The following is a 23,618-nucleotide window of genomic DNA, read 5'->3' as shown; positions in this document are numbered from 1 at the left end:
ATCAGCGCCAGAGGAGAGATCCTCTAAGAAAAGTGGCACGCACAAGACAAGCTCGCCGGCGCCGGCGAAGCCTGCTAAAGCAACCGTCACAGCACCGGCTCCAGCGGGGACATCTGCGCTTCGCTCCAAGGACTCGGGGTCGGCGCCGTCCATCCCTCATAAAGACCTCCGGAACGTCGCATCCGAGGGCAAGGTCACCACGTCGGTGCCAAAGTCATCGGTCACCGACGCATCTCTCGTGGCCGCTTCGCTACAAAGAATTAAGGACAAGGTTCTTTCCTCGTCGACGCCAACGCCATCGACGCAGAAGGCGGCAGATGTCCCGGACAAGCCGGCAAGCAAGCTCCTCTTCCTTCTGCCTCCTAAGGTGGTGCCAAAGGCTTTTTCCTCTAAATCGACGCCAAAGAAGTCGGATTCTTCTACGGTGGGAACGTCTTCAGGTCAAGGGATCGACCCCGAAGAGGATTCGGAGTGTTTTATAGATGCGGACACGGGGAAGTTGACGCTTTACAAAAGAAAGATCACTTCGCAGCCGGTGGAATCCTACGTCATTCCTCTGAAGAAGAAGAAGTTTCCACAGGACGCCCCTGTCCTCATGGAACCTATTCTACCTCCTCAGGGAAGGAGCCCAACACCGTCTCCAGACCACTCTGACAGTGGGGACTATGGGGAAGATGAACAATACACGTTCCCAGTAAATGAACCTGATTCACAGCCAGATTCTTACTATGGCATTGGGGACCAGGGCAACCAAGACGTGGGGCAAGAGCCACAGTCCTTCGGTACACGTGCATCCCCTACGGAGGATTCTGCAGGTTTTCACGCACTAATGGAGAGGGCAGCTGCCAATCATGATGTGGACATGCATGCTGACCCAGTTGAGGAAGACTTTCTATTCGACACTTTTGCAGTGTCGGAAAGAAATGTAAAGACACTGCCTATGCTCAAAGGGGTCCTCAAGCACGCTGCGGACATCTTTAAAGAGCCTACCAGGGCGAGGGTGGTCAACCAACGTATTGAAAAAAAGTACAGACCAGCGCCTGCAGACCCTGCATACATTCGTGGACAGTTGCCGCTTGACTCCTTGGTGGTAGCAAACGCACGCAAGAGGGCCAACTCCCAAACAACGGGTGAAGCTCCTCCCCCGGATAAGGAGTCCAAGGTGCTAGAGGCAGGAGGCAAAAGAGTGGCTGCACAGGCTGCCACCTTCTGGCGTATTGCTAATACACAGGCACTACTGGCACGTTATGATCGTTCACATTACGACACACTAGAGCAGATTGTAGAACACCTGCCTCAGCAGTTTCAAGAGGGCACCAAAATGCTTATACAAGAGGGACAACTGATCTCCAACGCGGCCATTAAGTGCGCACTTGATGTCGCGGACACAGCTGCTAGGGCAGTTAACACCAGTGTCATGCTCAGAAGACAGGCTTGGCTCCGCATATCGGGGTTCAAACCTGACATTCAAACAACCATACTTAATCAACCAGTCAATCCGGATAGACTGTTTGGTCCAGATGTTGACACCACCCTGGAAAAGATTAAAAAGGACACTGAAACTGCTAAATCGATGGGGGCCCTACAATCTCAGCAGTTTCGGGGCAATACTTTTCGTCGCTCAGGTGCCCGTGGAGTCACCAGAGGACAGATGGGTCAACAGTCGCAGTTCCCTAGAGGTGGAGCACAGTCCTCGTACCCCAAACAAAACAAGAGGGGCTACAGGGGAAACAGCAACAAAGGACGTGGCAAAGGAGGCAACAACTCACGCTCCTCTGCCCCAAGCAACCAGTGACTCTCTGTCACTGCCCCCCGACCATTTAACACCTGTCGGGGGGAGAATACAGCAGTTCCTGCCCGTCTGGACCAACATCACCACAGACAGGTGGGTGCGACAGCTTATCCAGTACGGTTATTGTCTAGAGTTAAAGTCCACTCCACCCAACATTCCACCAAGGCAAAGACCTATGTCCGCAGAGCACTTGCACTTATTGCAGCAAGAAGTGTTGGTAATGCTGCAAAAAGGGGCAATCGAGCTCGTGCCGGTGGGGGAAGAAGGCACAGGGGTTTATTCCCTGTACTTCCTCATTCCAAAGAAGGATGGATCTCTGCGGCCAATTCTGGATCTCCGTCCCCTCAATCTGTACATACTGTCAGAGCATTTCCACATGCTTACACTGCAACAGATTCTTCCTATGTTAAACAAAGGAGACTTCTTAGCAACCTTAGATCTCAAGGATGCTTATTTCCACATTCCGTTACATCCGTCCCACAGGAAGTACCTCAGGTTCACTATCCAGGGCACGCATTATCAGTTCAAAGTCCTACCCTTCGGAGTCACAACTGCCCCGAGGGTCTTTACCAAGTGTCTGGCGACTGTAGCAGCGCACCTCAGGAGGCAGAACATCCATGTCTACCCCTACCTCGACGACTGGCTCGTTCAAGCCAGATCGGAACAGCAGTGCGCCGCGGACATGTCGACTACCATTCACCTCCTTCACGACCTGGGTTTCTCGTTGAATTACCCGAAGTCACACCTTCAGCCGGCTCACGTCCGGCTGTTTCTGGGAGCGACAATCAATACCCTGACGGCCTCGGCACAACCGAACCAGGTCAGGATAGACGGCATACAGACTTTAATCCAGAAGTTCAGACCGGGACACTCACTTCCAGCAAGAGTGTTCATGCAGTTGATAGGCATGATGGCCTCCTGCATCTTCATAGTCCCTCACGCACGGTTGCATATGCGCCCGCTCCAGGAGTGCTTAGCAAATCAGTGGACACAGGCTCAGGGACAATTAACAGACCTAGTGTTGGTTACCAGTCGGGCATACAACTCTCTGCATTGGTGGACTCCACACAACCTTTGCAAGGGCCGACTGTTCCAGGAGCCAGTGCCACAGGTTATCCTGACAACGGACGCATCTCTCCAGGGATGGGGAGCACACCTGCTAACTTACACAGTGCAGGGACTATGGACGACGCAGCAACAGAAGATGCACATCAACTATCTGGAACTGATGGCGATCTTCATGGCGCTCAAGTCCTTCATTGTACATCTGTGCAACAAGGTGGTGTTAGTCCGGACGGACAACATGACCGCGATGTACTACATCCAAAAACAGGGGGGCACCCACTCACCACAGCTGTCTCACCTGGCTCAGAGCATGTGGAAGTGGGCCATTCAGAGGAACATCTTCCTCATGGCAGAACACCTCCCGGGGAAGGACAATCAGATGGCGGATCTGCTCAGCAGATACAGTCATCAAATGCACGAGTGGGAGATACATCCATCGGTACTCCAGCCGTACTTCCAAAGGTGGGGGCGTCCAGACATAGACCTGTTCGCCACAAGGGAGAACGCAAAATGCCAAAGCTTCGCCGCCAGGTTCCCACACCCCCAATCGCAGGGCAATGCGATATGGATGAACTGGTCAGGCAAATTTGCTTACGCTTTTCCCCCGACACCCCTGATACCACTGGTGGCGAGGAAACTACGGCAACACTCCATGACACTCATCCTAGTTGCTCCAACGTGGGCGCGCCAGGCATGGTACACCACGTTCCTCGAGCTCTCAGTGGTCCCGCATCAAAGACTGCGCCTCACGCCCAGACTTCTGACGCAGAACCATGGAGAAATTCAGCATCCAGATCCGCAACAGCTCAACCTAGCGATCTGGCTCCTGAAGTCTTAGAGTTTGGATACCTGAACCTACCTCCTGAATGCATGAACATCATCAAGGAGGCAAGGAAGCCGTCAACCAGAGCATGCTATGCCGCAAAATGGAAGCGTTTTGTCATTTACTGTGCAAACAATGACATAAACCCGCTAGATGCATCTATCCCTAACATCATTTGCTATCTGTTACACCTTTACAAGTCCAAACTAGCGTACACTTCTATTCGGATACATCTATCCGCCATCGCAGCTTACCTTCAAAATAGGCAGCATCTCTCAGTCTTCAGGGTGCCAGCCATTAAAGCGTTTCTTGAAGGACTGAAACGAGTCATTCCCCCAAGAACACCGCCAGCTCCCGTGTGGAACCTCAATGTGGTCCTCACCAGGCTGATGGGACCACCGTTTGAGCCAATGCACTCGTGCGAACTGCAATTCCTAACGTGGAAAGTTGCTTTCCTAATTGCCATTACGTCACTAAGACGCGTAAGTGAGTTGCAAGCACTCACGATACAGGAGCCTTTCATCCAGATTCATCCAAATAGGGTGGTACTACGTACTAACCCCAAATTCCTTCCAAAGGTGGTGTCACATTTTCATCTCAACCAAACTATCGATTTGCCTGCATTCTTCCAAAACCCACAAACAGTGGCGGAAAGGATGCTCCATACCTTGGACGTACGGAGGGCATTGATGTACTACATAGACAGGACACAACACTTTAGGAAGACAAAACAACTCTTTGTTGCCTTCTCACCACAACACAAAGGCAACCCAATTTCCAAAGCAGGAATAGCCAGATGGATTGTTAAGTGCATCCAAATCTGTTATCATAAAGCCAAGCGCACTTTAACAATACCCCCAAAGGCACACTCCACACGCAAGTTGGGGGCATCCATGGCTTTCCTGGGAAACATTCCTCTAGAGGATATTTGCAGAGCAGCCACGTGGGTTACACCACATACCTTTACAAAACACTACTGTGTTGATGTACATTCCAAACAGCAAGCGGCTGTAGGGCAGGCTGTTCTCAAGACACTTTTTCAGGTTTCTGCAGCTGGCACGGGCAACCGCCGCTGATGGAGGGACTGCTATGTATTCTATGCAAAGATATGAATTTAGCAGCCCACATGCCTCGAACTGAATATGCTACTTACCAGTATGCATCTGTTCTTGGCATGTAGGGCTGCTAACATTCATATCGCCCACCCTCCTCCCCGGTGCCTGTCGCAGCTGCAGATATACTATTGTATTCAATCATTAGCATGGACATCCTTTACACTTGCCACTCCATCCTCTGCCACAATGGCTAAAAACAATCTGGGGATGGAGCCGATGCCCATGCGCACTGTAGTCCAGGGGAGGAGCCACCCATCTCAGGATACTTCGAAGACTCTTCCAGGACAACAATGTGCGATCATCCGGACCCAACACTAGGTGGCGATCTAATGCAAAGATATGAATGTTAGCAGCCCTACATGCCAAGAACAGATGCATACTGGTAAGTAGCATATTCAACTCCTATGTATCGTAAAATAAAACACGCCTTAAATTGTTAAATAAACCACGGCATTAATCCAAACATGTTTAAGATTAACATCCGTTTTTCCTTCCTCTAACAAACATCACTTCACATAAAAAAAAAATGTATAAAACCATTTTCCCTTAGATCCTTACTCTAATCCTTATTCCAATAACCCTTAATTATCTCTGGCTTTAAATATTAATCAATTTCTTTTAAATCGAATTTATAAAGTGTACTTATAAAGAGTACTTATCTCATGTTCGAGCAGCAACAAAAGAGGAAGATGGCTGCTTTACTTGGTGTATTATACATGTTCTAAGTTCGGGAATGTTTTGATAATATTCTAAGTTCTATAGTGTTGTTGCTGCTGTGTTTGGGCAGGAATAAAAGGGATATGCATAATGTTGGCCTCCGGGCCTTTGACATAAAATTGGCTTATCTCCAATTGGCATAACCTATTTTACTTGTAATTCCCTATTAAATGGTCTTAGGGCCTGTAAGTTAAAGTCTCTCGTGGACTGCAGCACTAGTTCGGCCGCTACGACTATGACAAGGCAAAAGTATCCCTCCCAGCCTGCCGCTGCTGCCTTGCTGCGCAGTTTTTAAACTGCTAACTCGACTTAGCCTTTTTAAGCAATGGCAAAGCCCAGGCCTTCCTTTTTTATATTTGTAAGGTAAGACACATTACGTGAAAGGTTAGACCTGCGGGCTCATGTTTTTAGGGTTCTAACAGTAAAAACCAACATTGAGGTTTTTACTGCTGAAGGCTAGCAGCACCATGGTGAGTGCAGAGTTACAGGCTGACATCTCAGTGCTGATTACTTCTGAGTGGTACTAGTAAGGTTGGTACTTCAACATATCACAATAAGCAGTGCATTAAATCCGATTTAATAGTTAAAAATAATTTAATGTCACAAGAGCCCAACATTACATTTTAGTAAGTTGCCAGGTTGTGGCCCAAGGTTTTCCAGTGCCTGTTAACAGTTGCACACAAAGGTCTATCCTCAAGATGGTCTCCTGGGGAGAAGTGGTGGCGTAACCAAACTTGAGGGGGGGCCCCTGCAAAGTACAAGGTGGGCCCCCCTCCCATTCTCCGTGCCAGTCAACAACAGCTCTCAGGCCAGCGACCTGCCATACTGCAGGGGCTCACCCCAGCCATAAAAAAAGGATACTGCTGCTGCACCCTCCACCAAACTTACATAACACTGCCTCCAGCCGACCCCCTAAACACATCTTCCCACTTGATGACCCACATTCAAGCAAAGCCCGCTCAGTTAACCACCTCCAAACGCAGACCACTGCCTTCGTGCCTGCTACTAATGCATTCATTACACTCTACTCTCACCCTTACTAAACCCGCAGTCATGCTTTTCCTCCCGCCTTTAAAATCACCCCTCGGATATCACTGCGAACCTGTGGCTGCCGCCCACTGCTCCCCTGTTCCCCACCGACAGCAAGACTGATGGCTGGTCCCCATCTAACCACTGCCTACCAGTAAAGACAGAGCCTTTCAGCTGCTGCCCTCCCCAATGTCACTGTAGTAGTTTAAAACATGTTAAGCAATCTCTTCAATTGACCACCCCAAATCAGTTCTTCGTGCCAGCCTCTACGGCCTCAAAGCCGATTTTTGTTTCCTCACTCCAACATTAATTTACACTATGTACCCCACTAAACCATACCTCCTGTCAAAGGCAAACCTGATCCCATATGTAGCACCAGTCAGTAAGTACCCCAAGGACAAACGCCAGAGAGAATGTGCAAAATCATGTAATTAAACCTACAGTGATAATGTAGCATTTCTCCACCCACTGTCTGCCCAGCGAAGTCTGCAACAGCACAGTTGCCATCAATACCAGCAACGTCTTCAGCGCATTTCCACTTCCTTTCATTGGCAGCTTCTGATACATACACCTATGCCTTCTGGGCGGCATCTACCACAGAATTCTTTGTCTCCCTAAGACTAACGAATGCTTTCGGTGAAAGCTTTTCTTCCCTCTTCCTTACTAATAGCTAATAGAGGATAAAGAAAAAAAGATATAGTATTAACTTATGTAAATAGCGTATCAAGCACTTGCTGCCCGCAGTCCTCACCAGATCCACACGTATCAATATTCTGCTATTGCACCATCCTTTCTTCCCTATTATGATCTGGAGATGTTTTTCATCCCTTCGGTGAATTGGGAAAAACAATACCTTGCACGAAAACAAGTTCCTTTAAAACTTTTGCTACTTACACAGGCTGGCAAAGCTCTTACCTGTTTAATTAACTGTCGTTGTCAAGCAAAAGGTAACTCATCTAGGATTGGAATTACTGCTTAGAAGTGTGGATGATGACACTGAGACGTAGGATGATTTTTTTGCATGTCTGCCAGACACTCATTCTTCCCTGCATGCGCACAATAAGCAACAATACCATTTAGCTTCACAAATTGTTCAGAAATGAACCGGAAGGTAAAGAAACAGCACGTTATTTTTACAAAGAAAAATAGACAATCGTCAACTTTATATCCCATGACCTAAAAGCCTTAGCGTGCACAGCTTGCCCAAATCTACACCACCTAATTCTACCACACACAGCACATTTGGACATCTCATAATTCCATGCCACACAATTCAACTATAAATAATTTAACCCTACAACATTCCATACCACATAATTACAATCCTAAAAATTAAAAAACAAATATTTCCACTTCACTCCATACCACATAATTCCACATCACATAAGAACATTCCACACAACTTAATACCACTCAAAACCACATAATTACATCACACAACACAATTAAACTACACATAATTCCACTTCAACCTATATAATTAACCTACACATAAGTATGCCCTACTCCATATTGCATAAATACACTCCACATAAATCCAGTCTATGCCACGTAGCAACATTCCACATAACTACACTTCACACCATGCCTCATAATACCACTCAACATAATTTTCACTCAACAGCACACACTTCCACGTCACACAATTCCACTTAACTACACTTCACACCATGCCCCATAATACCACTACCATTACACAGTAGGGTAGACCCAATGGTACTGGGACCTGGGTAATCAATGTTGCATAAGTAGGGGTCCCAGACAACGTATTTTTCAAAAAACAAACAAATTATTTGAAAGCCATGTACAAATGACTAATAGCGCAACTTGAATGAGTGATGTTGTTTATTCACATCCTCATATATATACTTTTCATGTATAGATGCTTTGTACAGATCGGTGTTGTGCCCAGGGTGAGGCAAAAAGAGGAAGGGGGAAGTAAGGTGATAGATGATTCGTGAGGAATAAAGTAGTGGATAGTAGTTCAAATGGGCATTTTTTTTTTAGCCCCATACAATTCTAACAGTTGTAGAATCCTATCCCATACAAAAACCACAGTAGCAATGATCTGTTGATTGTGGGTAGAAGTTGTAAAGCATGGAAAGTCAACGTTTCGACCCCTTGTCAGTGTAGGTTGAGTTGCACCTTACTTTGGGGTCTTCATCAGGACTAGGACGTGATGTGGGGGTTGGGGCACCTATAGTTAAAACATAAATGAATAAGTTAGGAAAATGACACCTTAATTAAGAAAAACAGAATAAATAAATCTAATATCTACCAAAAAAGCCACCTTCAGTGAGTGGCAGCCTTCGCGGATAAGGGTTGGGCCCGTGAGCTCCTTGTTATACAGAGAGCGTGGTCCTATGAATAGGTGAATACATAAAGAAGTGGGTTATAATTAGTGCATACCCACAGGAAAACATGCTAAATTAATTGCAAATATGCGAGATATTATTAATAACCAAAACCCAGCCAGGTTAAAAACCTAGAGTACAGAGGATATATAAAAGGAAAAGGGTGGAAACCCATAATCACTATGTTATTCTGCACAAGGACATTACATTGTGTGCATGCCTATTAATTACGAATGATGTGTCCATCCGGGTTACACAGCGTGTCAGTAAGTTAAAGCAAAGTCGTTCAGCAGTAAATGTAGGGCGGGGGAACCTCAACGAGTCAGGCGTAACAATAACTGTCGGGGAGACTGCTCCTTAAAACCAGATTTGGGCATTTGTTCAATTTAGTTAAAAACTTGGCCAAAGCCGTGTATCTGTACCGGTACACAATGGGTCCAGCCGGATATCAAAGCATATCTTCTCGATATCATCACACAATGAAAAATAAACGCAACCCGGTCGGAGCACGGGGCCCAAGGGCAGTGAGGCTGAAAGTTTCAGGCATAATCGTACCAAACACACAAACGGTGTAATCAAATAGAATTACCTCATAAGTCAGAAAAATTCGGGAGATCCAAATGCTAGGGAGATCTCGAAGTGAAACCGTGAGTGAATCTGCACAATGGGGAAACAAAAACGGGCAATGGCTACTGTAAAATAAGGGCCGAGCTAGACATCCTAAACTAATGGGGGCCTGGAATTGAGGCTTGCCGCGGTGAATAAAGTCCGTCTCTCTCTCACGTCAGTCGTGAGGAGTGCGGGCAGGGTGGTGGCAGCTCCTATATAAATGGTCCAGCGCGTGCAACTGCAGCAGCTAAATGCTGACTGAGCACCGTTCTAGGCGAAATGAAAGGCAGACTAGCTTAGCGGTGAGCCGGTCCGTTGAAAGAAAAGAAAAGAGAATATGGTCTATAGCGTACAGTAGTGTGCAGGAGAATTCTATTGGGTCCATAGTCTGACAAACAATGCAGGCAACCCATTAGGAATTGAAAATGTGATATTAATGACACATCTATATGGGGCAAAGGAAATGCATCAAATCGGTTACATTGATGGTGTGCATGTACTACATAAGGCATTTATCTTGAATGTCGAGAATGCTGGCATACATTTACAAAACATTGTAATGGTAGAATTGAGGATGTTCATCTGTGGTGGACCTGCAGATCGGTATAGAAAATCAAAAAATGTACATGGGTGCTAAAATACAAGGTTACAGAAAAGTTCATTGTTATAGGCATGCTAGTTGGACGTAGCTCGCATCCTGTTCATTCAAGCCATCTTGGACAGTGTCGAACCTGGTCATCCATTTACTTTCTCTCAGGGTCAGGATTGTGCTAATGTTACCACCCCTGGGGCCTAATTCTACCTTCTCCAGTACCACCCACTTCAAAAGATCGTGTGTGTGACCCGCTGATTTGCAGTGTTCAACCAGTGGTGCACCCTGGACATCGCATCTTACTCTACTATGGTGTTGGAGAATGCATGCTTTTATCTTTTGTTGGGTTTGACCTATGTAGGTCAGACCACACAGGCATATGATGCAATAGATCACACAACTAGTGTTACAGTTAGTGAAGTAAACAACGTCTATTTTATGTTGTCTGTATGTGAACTGCTTGATTTGTATGCTGGTATCATACGCCTTACACTGGCCGCAGCGATGATGGCCCACAGTCACTTGCAAATTCCACATTGATTGCAATGTCGGTGATTTCGGGGTGTCCAAAAAAGAGCAGACCACATAATCTCTTATACTTTTCGCCTTCTTGAAGGAGTGCATCGGGGGATCAATCTGGCCTATGTCATCAGCAATCAAAGCCCAATGTTTGTTGATGATTTTGCGAATCTCATTGCTCTGCGTGAAATATGTGGTTACACATATCCTTTCTAGGCTTACATCATTCTTCGGATTCCAACAAGAGGGGGGAGAGAGAGAGAGTCAGTGGATTCAGTCTCCCTAAATATATGCATAAACAAAGTAGAATCCACTCAAAGTGATCGTGATCCCTAAGGTGATGGGGAACACACAGTGTTGTTTAAATGTCCCTCACACACCAACAGGCCCCTTGGTGTCATGCTTCATCATCGGGGCCTTCGCACCCCTCTACGGGATGCGGCGTGCTACGACTCGCGGATACGCAGGAGCACTTGGAAGTGAACTATGTGTGGGGGTGTGTGTATATGTGACAATGATGTGAGTGAGGTGAGGTGAAAAAAGTGAAAGGTTAAAAAATACCTGGCACGTGGGAGAAAAAATTAATTTAATTTAATCCCCGGCTGGTATTGTTAAAAAGTGCAGGGCGTGGTTTAATAGATACGAGTTAAGGTATCAAAAACCACTATTACAGGTGTCAACATGTTTCGGAGGTCACAGCCTCCTTCTTCAGGACAAGGGTTACACTTACCCTCCCCTTACTCACATGCACAATGTAAAAGTGTATAAAAAACAATTACCACAATGTGTAATATCCCTAACCATGTTTTAGTGTTAGTGAATGCAGTTGCGCCCAGTTGGCGATAGAACTTAGAGTTCTCAACTATAAGACCTCATGAGCCTAAGCGTATATTGGGGATCCTTCCTTTCTGCTCAGAAAAGACGGTTACTGCAACAGCTAATCGCCTGCCTTCCCTCAACGCGGCTCCGATGAAGTGATCCCCAATATACGCTTAGGCTCATGAGGTCTTATAGTTGAGAACTCTAAGTTCTATCGCCAACTGGGCGCAACTGCATTCACTAACACTAAAACATTGTTAGGGATATTACACATTGTGGTAATTGTTTTTTATACACTTTTACATTGTGCATGTGAGTAAGGGGAGGGTAAGTGCATAACCCTTGTCCTGAAGAAGGAGGCTGTGACCTCCGAAACATGTTGACACCTGTAATAGTGGTTTTTGATACCTTAACTCGTATCTATTAAACCACGCCCTGCACTTCTTATAACAATACCAGCCGGGGATTTAATTAAATTAATTTTTTCTCCCACGTGCCAGGTATTTTTTAACCTTTCACTTTTTTCACCTCACCTCACTCACATCATTGTCACATATACACACACCCCCACACATAGTTCACTTCCAAGTGCTCCTGCGTATCCGCGAGTCGTAGCACGCCGCATCCCGTAGAGGGGTGCGAAGGCCCCGATGATGAAGCATGACACCAAGGGGCCTGTTGGTGTGTGAGGGGCATTTAAACAACACTGTGTGTTCCCCATAACCTTAGGGATCACGATCACTTTGAGTGGATTCTACTTTGTTTATGCTTACATCATTCTTCTCCTTGGTAGTAAGAAGTGCATCACGGGGGCTGTACCATGCTCGCTTTTGGGCATGTTTGATGAGTCGTCTTGGATAGCCTCTGGCCAGCAGTCTTGATTTAAAATCTTCAGATTCTTTGAAGTAATAACCTCTTCTGGTACAGTTGCGACGTATACGCAGGAATTGGCCAACTGGTAGGTTGTCCCTTAGAGCGCGGGGATGGGGACTGTTGTATTGTAGTAGAGAGTTACGTTCGGCTGGTTTACGGTACAGTGTGGTACAGAGTCTGTTATCCTCATAACAACCTTGTTGTTGTCTGACTGAAGTGTGAACTGAATATCATTACTCTGCTGTTTTAACCAACAGTGGAATGTATCCAAAGTAACCTTAGTGCCTGTCCACAACATAAGCACATCGTCGATGTAACGTCTCCACCATGAGATGTGTTCTCTGTCGGGGTTATTAAGGCTTAAGACATGCTTTTCTTCGAAGTCATTCATATAGATATTTGCCAGGTCCAGCGCAAAGGCTTGCCCCATTGCGACACCCTTGGTCTGGAGATAGAAGCAATCTTGAAAGATGAAGAAGTTATTAGTCATGGCGATGGTCAGAAGTGCAATGATGAATTCCGTGGGTACAGCCATTGGTGCGGTCGGTTGTCCAATGTCTTGCGTATGACGTTGAGGGCCTCCAGTCTGCGGGATGCTAGTATACAACGAGACTATGGCGCATGTAACTAGTAGCTGTTCTTGGGGGTCAAAATGCAGTCCATCCACCAAAGTAATTGTCTGGACTGTGTCTCTTAGGTATGTCTCTGTTCCTTCTGCGATTGGTTTGAGAAAAACGTCTATGTACTTGCAGAGTGGTTCCAAAATGGAACCACATCCAGATACGTTAACTTTCCATGCTTTACAACTTCTACCCACAATCAACAGATCATTGCTACTGTGGTTTTTGTATGGCATAGGATTCTACAACTGTTAGAATTGTATGGGGCTAGAAAAATATGCCCATGTGATGTCAACTGAAAAATGTTGTTTTTGTGACCACATTTGACTTTTGAAACTACTATCCACTACTTTATTCCTCACGAATCACCTTCCTTCTCCCTTCCTCTTTTCGCCTCACCCTGGGCACAACACCGATCTGTACAAAGTATCTATACATGAAAAGTATATATGAGGATGTGAATAAACAACATCACTCATTCAAGTTGCGCTATTAGTCATTTGTACATGGCTTTCAAATAATTTATGTTTGTTTTTTTGAAAAATACGTTGTCTGGGACCCATACTCATAATACCACTAAACATAATTTTAACTCAACAGCACTCAACAGCGCATACTTCCACATCACACAATTCAACTCTACACATTTCCATTCCACACCAACTAAATCAAAAACAAACTACATCATTCAAACCAACAACGCAATTACACAACACACCACATACATCCAATCTACACCACAAAATTCCACATCATGCTTCAATATTTATCAGCACACCACACAAGTAAACTCCACTACATACCACCCCACAACACAAAATACAGTTCAAGATAATCTCACTCCAAGACACACAATACCACTCCACATAATCCCAGTACACTCAATACCACATCATTTCTATCCACATAATTACACTGCACACCATCCCACATTGTTTCACTACACAGATCTCTCAAATGGGTGTGGTCAATGAAATTAAGGGCGTGGCCTAAAACACGTACGCTAGAAATCTATGTTTAGCATAGTGTGCCATCCGACTTGTATTTTGCTGTTTCTGTCATTGCATCCAGATATGATACAAATAACCTCATACCTACAAAAAGTCAGGACTATTAGCTTTGTCAGTGGTTGTTAGTTGCATAAGATAAATCAGCAGCAACTATGGCTTGTATATAATATTGAAAAAGCTTCGACTTAAAGCCTTGTTGACATCACGACAATGTTGCTGCTCTTGAGCTTCAAAAAGAGAAGGGAAATCCAGAGAGAAAATAAATGACTCTCTTTAAAGGATTTTCCTTCCCCTACATCACTCACATGACATGAACCTCATGCAGTAACTTTTCCACTTGTAAGAAGTGAGCAATGTGAGCACATACACATCAAAGGGCCTGCTGTCACTTCAGTCCAGAAAAAAACAGACTGCCTGTGCCAGGGCACCAAACTTAGCCAGATATTGAGGCCCCTGTTAAAAAAACTCAGCTCCGGTGCGACCCGGCCCACTTAAAGTCCTGTATGGGCACAAAGCAAGTGTATTTAGCACTAAATAGTAAGGCGCGTTATGCAGGGTGGCACAGTGAATCAATGGTTTAATAATCTGTTTTGTGTTTATGTTGTGTGGGCTGTATTTTTCATTTACTTCTCACTCATGAAGTGGCCTAGGGTGAAACGAATGATATACACAAGACTGGGATGGGTATTAGTTACCCCTGAAGAAGGGCATTTATTGCTTGAAATGAATTCGGTTTGACCAAATACGCTGTGCTTTGAAGAATGGTGAATCTCCATGTTTGTAGAAGAAAAGCCTGGATAGACAGCGGTGGAACTATTGAAAATTGGATGAAATATGAACTATGGAAGTAAAATAGAATGAAATAAAAAAATGGATTAATCTTTAAAAGGACTGTTGTTATTTACTTGAGAATTCAAATAGTGTCAGTGCACCATGGGTTGGGACCTGACGAGGTGCCAAGATTTTGCAGAGCCATAATGGGAGCCATAATGGGAGCATCCTCCATGCTGGCCCTTTCAAGCTGGCCCATCTGGTAGTGCCAGAGTCACAGAAAGGTCAGTCCAACAGTGCTGGATGCATCAACCTCTTCCGATCCAGGAGTGAGTTGAAATGGTCATTCTGTCTTGTCCCACCCATGAAAGACCAGTGAAAGGAAGTGACCCCCCAACCCTCCTGTCCCATTATAATAACCCTCACAGAGGAGACCGAGTAGTGAATGCCATCAATCTCTCTATCAACCATGTCTTAGTAAAGCTGCTCCTAGAGGTCCCTAGTGAGCGCGGCACCAGCACTGCATGTCTAGGTGCAGTACCACAAACTGCTCCTAGAGCTCCCTAGTGAGCAAGGCACCAGCAATGAATGTCTAGGTGCAGTTCCACAAGCTGCACCTAAAGGTCCCTAGTGAGCAAGGCATCAGCACTGCAGGTCTACAAAGTTGGAGATATTGGCATTGTAAATGACAATGTTTTTTACCTAGCCATGTTGCAGGGTGCTGTACTATATGTGGCCAAAAGGGGACCTCTTTTGGTCACATATGGTACTTCACCCTGCAGAAGATATGGTAAATCCACCCTACTCATTATGCATTGCATGCAAGACAGTACTAAGAGTACATTCAAATAGCTATGTCCACATATACAATTAGTAGCTTTGAAATGTGACAAAAGAATTATTACATCAATTTCGGATTAGGTTGTACTCTCTGTGGAGCTGATGAAGGGAAATTTATAGATGTTCTCATATAAATGTGAGATTTTCTACTGAGTAAAGTAACCACTGCCAGCCTAACTTAGGCCCAAGTATGTGTCCTGCCTGAAGCCATTTAAGCTTTATGCCCATATCCTGAATACAACATGTCTCGAAGAGACTGCGCAAGCGCTGCCTAAGCGAGACCTAAAAAGTATTGTCAACCCCCCCGAGAAGAATGAATAAACCCACCCTCTGTTGTCTGTTTGCTTACCCCAGCCCCTCCTCCCCACCGTCCGCTACCTGTGTGCATGTCTGTTTGCTTCTCAAGCACTGCATATATGTGCTTCTCCTGCCCACCTATATAGGGAGTTGGTAGAAATGTGTGACCTGGTGTAAGGACAGTTGGCAGGACTTTAAGTGGGATGAAAAACGAGCATTGGAAATGCAATAGGTCTCGCATTATTAAAGTTTGAGCAGTTGGCATTGAAAATGGCAATGTTGTTAGTGCTAGTCAGGGATTTGCAATTATACTGAAATACAATCACATGTAATGCGTAGGTGTATTAAAAAGTTAAATGATAGATAATGTTGTTGAAGAAGTAGTGTCTGTTAGGAAATCTTTGTGGTGTAGTGGGAATGAGGACTCTTGGGAGGCGGTTCATTAGAAGTGAACTGATAACGTTGAATGTGAAGCAAATACGTTTTTTATGCCATGCCTCAAATTCCCTCTAGTGGGTTTTTTACACTTCTTAAAAGTGAATTTGGCGTTGATAAGCAGCAGGCCTCTCATCCTTCCACCCTACACGTTGCAGCAAAATGGTTGCTAATTCAGAGCCTGCCCCTTTCATCTTCCTTTCCCAAGACAGGAAGCCTTTCCAGAGGCAGAGCCTGGCATGCCTGCTCCGTCCCCTGCTAATGACGGGGAGGAGGCAATGAAAACATCCGAAGGAACTTTGCTCCAGCAAGGACAGCTGTCAGGAACAGACCACTGCAACATCAACGGGGGTCGGAAGAGGAGTGACATTGACGGGGGAGGGTCCAAGTCAGAAATAATGACCATTGCTTGCACTGGGGAGTCTGGGAAAATCCCGTCACTGACTTGCAGCCCCTGGGTTTCTTCTTACGGAGCAGGCTTCGTGAGGACATTAAAAAAGAATGAACAAAATTTAGTGTGTTATACAACATTCAGGAGGGCTCAATTACAGTGATATCTTGACCAACAGGTTGTGGACAGTTCGCTGATAGAAATTAAGGAAAAAATAAACTAGTTTAACTAGATCTGGGAGCTCTTCCCTCCCTTCTTCATTTTCCGGATAATAAACCCATATGACTGTTAATGTACCCAAATGCACGAACTAGCTGGCTGATACCAAAATATTTCTTTTACACTCGCCATTACACAACTTTGGGCATTATCCCTGCATTCTGGAAAACAAAATAGAAGGGCTCATAAGGGCGTAAAGTCAGCAAACCCTAACATGTTTTTTTGTTATACGCCGTGGCCGGCCCTCGCCCATCCCTCCAGCTGGTCCCTTCTTCACCATGACAGCTGTTAGGAGCATCCCACGCTGAGTTTCGCACGGGACACAGGAAGAAGAAAGAGGCTCCCTTGAACCTGGAACTGCTACCCGTGTAAATAGCAAAGACGGCCACTTGAGCACTGTAAACTCTAATCTGGTGGAAGTGTGGTCATTTCTGGAATAATTGTAATTCAGACACGGTAAAAGGCTTAGAAAAACAAGATTACTTAACAGAGGCTTACAAAGAAACAAAAATGAATGCAAAGATGCACAAAATTATGCGACCCTTCAATTACAGATAGCATGCAAGGTAGCAAAGGCCATGTATTGAGATGTTGTGTACATATATTATTTCTGGAGAGTGACCGGCTTTTTGGTGCTGGAAACCAGGGTTCGATCCTCTGGGTGGCGTCCACATCCTGTGATGGGCAAATCACATAATATCTCAGTGCCTGAATGTGCTCTTGTGTAAAGTAACCGGAGCTCATGTAAAACGCACCAATACCTCCAGGTAGAGTTTGCGCTATACAAATCTGCATTAAAAAAACACTGTGCCAGCCTGCCTCAAGCGCTCCTCCTGAGCAGCCCTACATGCCGATCACATAATCTCCCCGTGCCTGATTGTGCCCTTGTGTAACATAACCGGAGTTCATGTAAAGCGCACCAATACCTCCAGGTAGAGTTTGCGCTATACAAATCTGCATTTAAAAAAATTGTGCCAGCCTGCCTCAAGCACTCCTCCCGAGCAGCCCTGCCTGCCGATCACATAATCTCCCTGTGACTGAATGTGCCCTTGTGTAACATAACTGGAGCTCATGTAAAGCACTCTAATACCTTCAGGTAGAGTTCGCGCTATAGAAATCTGCATTATAAAAAAAACACAGTGCCAGCCTGCCTCAAGCGCTTCCCACGAGCAACCCTACCTGCCGATCACATAATCTCCACGTACCTGAATGTGCCCTTGTGTAACATAACCGGAGCTCATGTACAGAGCTCCAATACCTCCAGGTAGAGTTCGCGCTATAGAAATCTGTATTAGAAAAACTAAAACACAGTGCCAGCCTACCTCAATCGCTCCTCTCGAGCAGCCCTGCCTGCCGATCACATAATCTCCCCGTGCCTGAATGTGCCCTTGTGTAACGTAACCGGAGCTCATGTAAAGACCTCCAACATCTCAAAGTAGAGTTTGCGCTATTGAAATCTGCATAAAAACAACATTGTGCCAGCCTGCCTCAATCGCTCCTCCCGAGCAGCCCTGCCTGCCGATCACATTATCTCCCTGTGACTGAATGTGCCCTTGTGTAACGTAACTGGAGCTCATGTAAAGCGCTCCAATACCTTCAGGTAGACTTCGGGCCACAGTGCCAGCCTGCCTCAAGCGCTCCTACCGAGCAGCCCTGCCTGCCGATCACAAACTCCCCGTGCCTGAATGTGCTCTTGTGTAATGTAACAGGAGCTCATGTAAAGCGCTCTAATACCTACAGGTAGAGTTCGCACTATAGAAATCTGAATAAATAATTATGTAAATGAGCGATTGGCGTTGCAGATGCTAATTTGTTTTTTTCCATTTCAAAGTATGCCAGCAGTACACAAAGAAATTTCTTTCACGAAGGAAAGGGTGCAGGACCAGAGACACCTAGGGACAGCTGGTGTTACTGCACCCTTTTCTGGCATTCTTTGAAATGAAATACAAATTTGCATTTGGAATGTCAATAGCTGGCCTTTTTACTAATACGAGTGGTATTGCACTGCAAATGCTGTGAGCAGCCTCCTGTGTGGCTTCAGCAGTGAATATATCATTGCGGCAGGAAGCAAAAAAGAAGCACGACGAGCGCAGGCCACTGCAAGCCATGTGTTTCTATTATCGCGCCCGTGTGTGCGCGCTAATAGAAATCACGTGACGGCCTATTGGTGTCTATTACGCGCACCAAGCGCGTAATAGACACCAATAGGCTGTGGGAGGAGCAATGCTCAGGCCAAAAGCCAATAGTGTGAAGTCTTTTATTATCGAAAGAATGCCAAGGCCAATGAGGTAACACTAAACAAAAAAGCACACGCACAAGCGTTTTACAGTCCAAAGTGACTGCTGAAACCCCCTTTTTCGATTACAAAATGCCTCGCGCTACCCGATGCACTGCTACGCAGTGCAACGCTAGGCGCGAGACCTAAAACGGGGGAGGGAGGGTCCTCTTACAGGGCCATGGCTGTTGTAATTAAGGGCATGGCTTAAAAACAAGTAAGTAAAAAATCTGTTATTAGCATAACGTGCCACCCGACTGGTATTTTGTTGTTTCTGTCATTACATCCAGATATGATACAGTACCATTATACGTACAACAAGCCAGTACTATTTGCTTTGTCAATGGTTGTTAGTTGCATATAATAAATAAGCAACCACGATGGCTTTATTGTATAGAATATTAAAAATTCTTCAGTTTATGAAATTATGAGATTGTGAAATAACTAAAACTAGTCTCTTTGAAGTTACATCAAAGACTTTGAGCAGTGGTACTGGTGGAGAACCAAGATTTTTTTCCCACCCTGAGGGTGAGGGGAAAAATGAAGAGCCCGATAGGGACCCACCACAGCACCTGCTTTTAAGAACTGCTGGTGCTTAGCACGGGCAGGGCCCGGCCCACTTAAAGCCCTGGCTGTTGGCTTGATCCCTACACGACAAATGATCATACCTTGTGGTGTTTGATGAATCACTGACAAAATATCGAAGGTCACAATATCGACCTACAAAAATATTGAAGTCAAGAATATCGACAGCATATTTACATTATGGTAAGTACAAAAATAGAGCAAAAAAAATCGGTCAAAAATATTGTTATTGAAAATATTGTTTTTATGTAAGTTAAAAAAAGAATGTAAAATAAAGTAAATAATACATATAATTAAAATAAACAAAGTTAAAAATATTTTAAAAATGCTTAAAAATTATAAGTAATATATAAAATTTAAATATACATATAATATATAACATACTTATTAATCTGTTTTAATATGTATTTTAATAACCCATACATTGTTTATTTTTTTAAATACATCTATACACATAAACCACTGATCTAAATAAAAATTAAATACATATATGTAACAAATTAAAATTATTTTTAATCTTTTAAAATTAAATATTCAGTGCATTAGCTAAAAAATTACAAAAAACATTAGATAGCGGAGGAAATAAAATTACTATTCCAACTCCAGTGACTGCAACAGTAGGGAAAGTGTTGGATACCGTAGGGGTAAAAATTACTATTCCCACTCCAATGAGTGCAACAGTAGGGAAAATGTTGGATAGCGTAGGGGTAAACATTACTATTCCCACTCCAGCGAGTGTAAAAGTGTGGAAATGTATGATAAACATATTTATCAATTAAATATTTTTTGTAATATAAATAACATATTAATAATTATTTAACAAAAACATTAATAAATACCTGTTAAATTAATATTTACTTAAATAACATTAAATTACTTCCCACCCTATTCCCCTATAACACACAACGTGCTTCCCATAAAAAACACAATTTATCAATTAATAAAAATTCATTACCAATTAATAATTAACAATAAATAACAATTAATACACTATTTATAATTCATATAATTTAAAATTAACTAAATAAAAAATAATTAACAATAACTTAATAATCAATAACAATAAATAAAAATTAATCAATTATATTTAAATTACTTCCCACCCTATTCCCCTATAAACCCACAACCTGCGACACATTAAAATGTAACAATTTAATGATCAATTAATCAATTAATAAAAAGTAATTACCAATTAATAATCAATTTACAATAAATTCATTAATAATAAATACACATTTATAATAAATTAATTATAATTAATATAACTATAAATTAGCCAATTAATAAAAATGTATTAACAATTAATTATCAATAACAATAAATAAAAAATAATAATCTTATTTAAATTACTTCCCACCCTATTCCCCTATGAACCCACAACCCGCTCTGATACTAAAACGCAAAATTTACTTTAAAAAAAAGACTATTTTCTAAACATTTAATATATTTATTTAAAAATAATGAAAAAATATGTAAAAAAATGTTAAACATACTTATAAAATACATTTAAAGAAAATTGATTTTATTTACGATATTTTTGTTAATGGTATTATTTACTTCGATATTACTTAATTCGATATTAAAAAAATCGAAATTACTTATCTTTAAAGTAGATATTCTGGTCAACGATATTCTTGTCTTCGATATTCTGTCCCTACGATATTAAAAACTCGATATTAGTGTAGGCCGATATTAAATATTCGATATTTTGAGCGCAGCGTGTTTGATTTATCTTTGGCTGACCAGATTTTTTGATGGTCATAGTTAAAGATTATGTCTGCCCTCTTGGCCTTTTTAGGTTTGCCTGGCCAACCTTCTTTATTCAAGTCACCTGACTGTGATACACGTTTCCCCTCCCAAGGCCCTTCATAATGCTTCCATGGGACCTTAACAGCACATGCACACTTGCAGTAGACATCTGCTCATCTTAAGATACAGAAATATTAAACTTGACAAAACCTTTTGGAAAAACCTTTGGGAGCTTCCTGCTTTCATGTTGATAGTTGTGCATTAATTGACAACTGTTCTGTACAAGTCTATTTTACATCACTACTTCAAGTTTTAAGATCGGTTATTGAATTGTTTAGTTTAAAAAAATGTATAGTAAGAAAAATAAGTTAGAAAGGAAGTGGTATATTAAAATATTACATTTTGAACCTTGGAAGGTGATAGATACTCTTGATATAAAACCTCTTTTATGAGTAAGCAACTCTTCCCTTGTAGTTTACATGAAACACTGGTACACTGTTAGAGTATCGGATTTAGCATGGTGCAGGCAAGTTCTTTATGAAAGTCGTGTGACTAAGATTTTCAGCCACCACTTATTAATTACAGGATTTTCTAGTTCAAATGATGCCATTTTCTTTAATTAGCGCATCGTACTTCATTAAATCCAGATAGTTTGATTGACATTTGAAGCATGGCCTATACCTGCAGTTTTGATGCTCTACTGTGGAAGTGTCCATTTCCTCTCTAGGTACGTTCTTTTAAGTTGTCTTGTCACCGTGTCTTAAAGAGATCAACTACCTCAATTGAAGTAAAAGCATTGCTCGCTGTGCTGATCTTTGGGTATCATCACATGCCTTACCGTACACAAACCTCAAATCAAATGAATAAGGCAGCTGTTGTTGCACAGCATTGTCCCATCCTTACCCAAACCTAGTTGTTGCACTAATGAACCACGGTTGTTCATCTCTAATTTCACAAACCGGTTTAAAGATGATTGCCCCAAGATATATCACAAAACGGAATCGTAAGCCATGTTACTTCAATTGTTTGTTCTGCAAGTCATAAGAAGAAACGTTTCATGGTGTTCTATTTTTTTTCCAGCCACAACGAGCGCACCAGTGCAGTGCATGGAAGATCTAGAGACGGGCCATACAAGGTTGCGACTGACCTCGTCTGGTGCAGAGTATAAAAAACATGACTACTTCATCCCTCCAGAAAATGGAAATGCCTGCTGGGCTTCTGGAGATCCTATAACCCCTTACCCAAGGGTTCCTGGTACACGGACAGAGGAGAGACCCATCCCTGTTGGTGGGCCAGCCTACCAGGAAAATGACTTCTCTGCGAAGGGCTCATTCGATGAAAACTCCTGGGTCTTCTCAGGCTCTCCAAAGCCAAGTGACTCAACATTTTGGGAAACAAAAAGCCATGTTTCTCCACCCTCTCCTTACTTTTTGAGAAAATGAATCGTACCTGTTTGTTCAAAAGTTAAAGAACATTTGCTCATGAGTTTGGGGCTCATGTTGGCTGTCTTTTCTCCAGAGCATGAGTGGCGGATTGTAGTAGGATCGACTGACTACATAAGGCAGTGGATGTGTGGAAATGGGACTTAAATATCCTCAAACAAAAATGCTTATGTATAGAGCAAAATGCACAGTACCTTTCATGTATGAAGAACTTCTAAGGCTGCAATTGGCCTATCCCAAAGATGTGATTAATATATTTAAGGATTGTTGAGGCTTGAGTTCACCGGGTTCAGGGTGTAATGTATATAAAACAAGAGAAGCATATAAACTATCCAGATACAAGGTTGGCAAGTATGAAGTTTGACTTGTTTGATCCGCAGGTTGGTGAAGCAGATCTTCATGATATTAACAAAGGATATGCCAGTCGATGCAGAGTGGATCTAAATGGAACTGATATACGAAGTCCGTGGTTACTCTACATATCTGGCATAGATCTGGGCCTAAGGCGTACTCCCCAGTTCTAACAGTATATTAACACTGCACCCCTTCTTCAAGCAGTAGCTTGCATTGGTAAGTTCACTGCAAGTAGTTGTCCTCATTGGATGGGCATGAAGGTGGTTTTTGATGTGGTGGTGTTGTGGAGGAAGTCTAACCAAGGCCAGCACAAGTGTTAAAAA

General features: G+C 43.4%; 1 protein-coding gene across 1 annotated transcript in view; it reads left to right on the top strand.

The window, feature by feature from the left end:
• The window catches only part of LOC147663278 (5-azacytidine-induced protein 2-like), a 210,181-nt gene extending 186,891 nt beyond the window's left edge, over window positions 1–23,290 (top strand). Inside the window, exon 9 of the mRNA XM_086950565.1 lies at window positions 22,580–23,290. Within this exon, the coding sequence (XP_086806691.1) occupies window positions 22,580–22,941 (362 nt within the window). The 3' untranslated portion in view covers window positions 22,942–23,290. The remainder of the gene's footprint in view (window positions 1–22,579) is intronic.
• The last annotated feature ends 328 nt before the right edge of the window (window positions 23,291–23,618 follow it).

Source organism: Lissotriton vulgaris, unplaced genomic scaffold (assembly GCF_964263255.1).
Source record: "Lissotriton vulgaris unplaced genomic scaffold, aLisVul1.2 SCAFFOLD_1935, whole genome shotgun sequence".
In the NCBI taxonomy this organism is placed as follows: Eukaryota; Metazoa; Chordata; class Amphibia; order Caudata; family Salamandridae; genus Lissotriton; species Lissotriton vulgaris.
The sequence above is the reverse complement of the archived record's forward strand: the minus strand, read 5'-3'. Positions and strand labels throughout refer to the sequence as shown.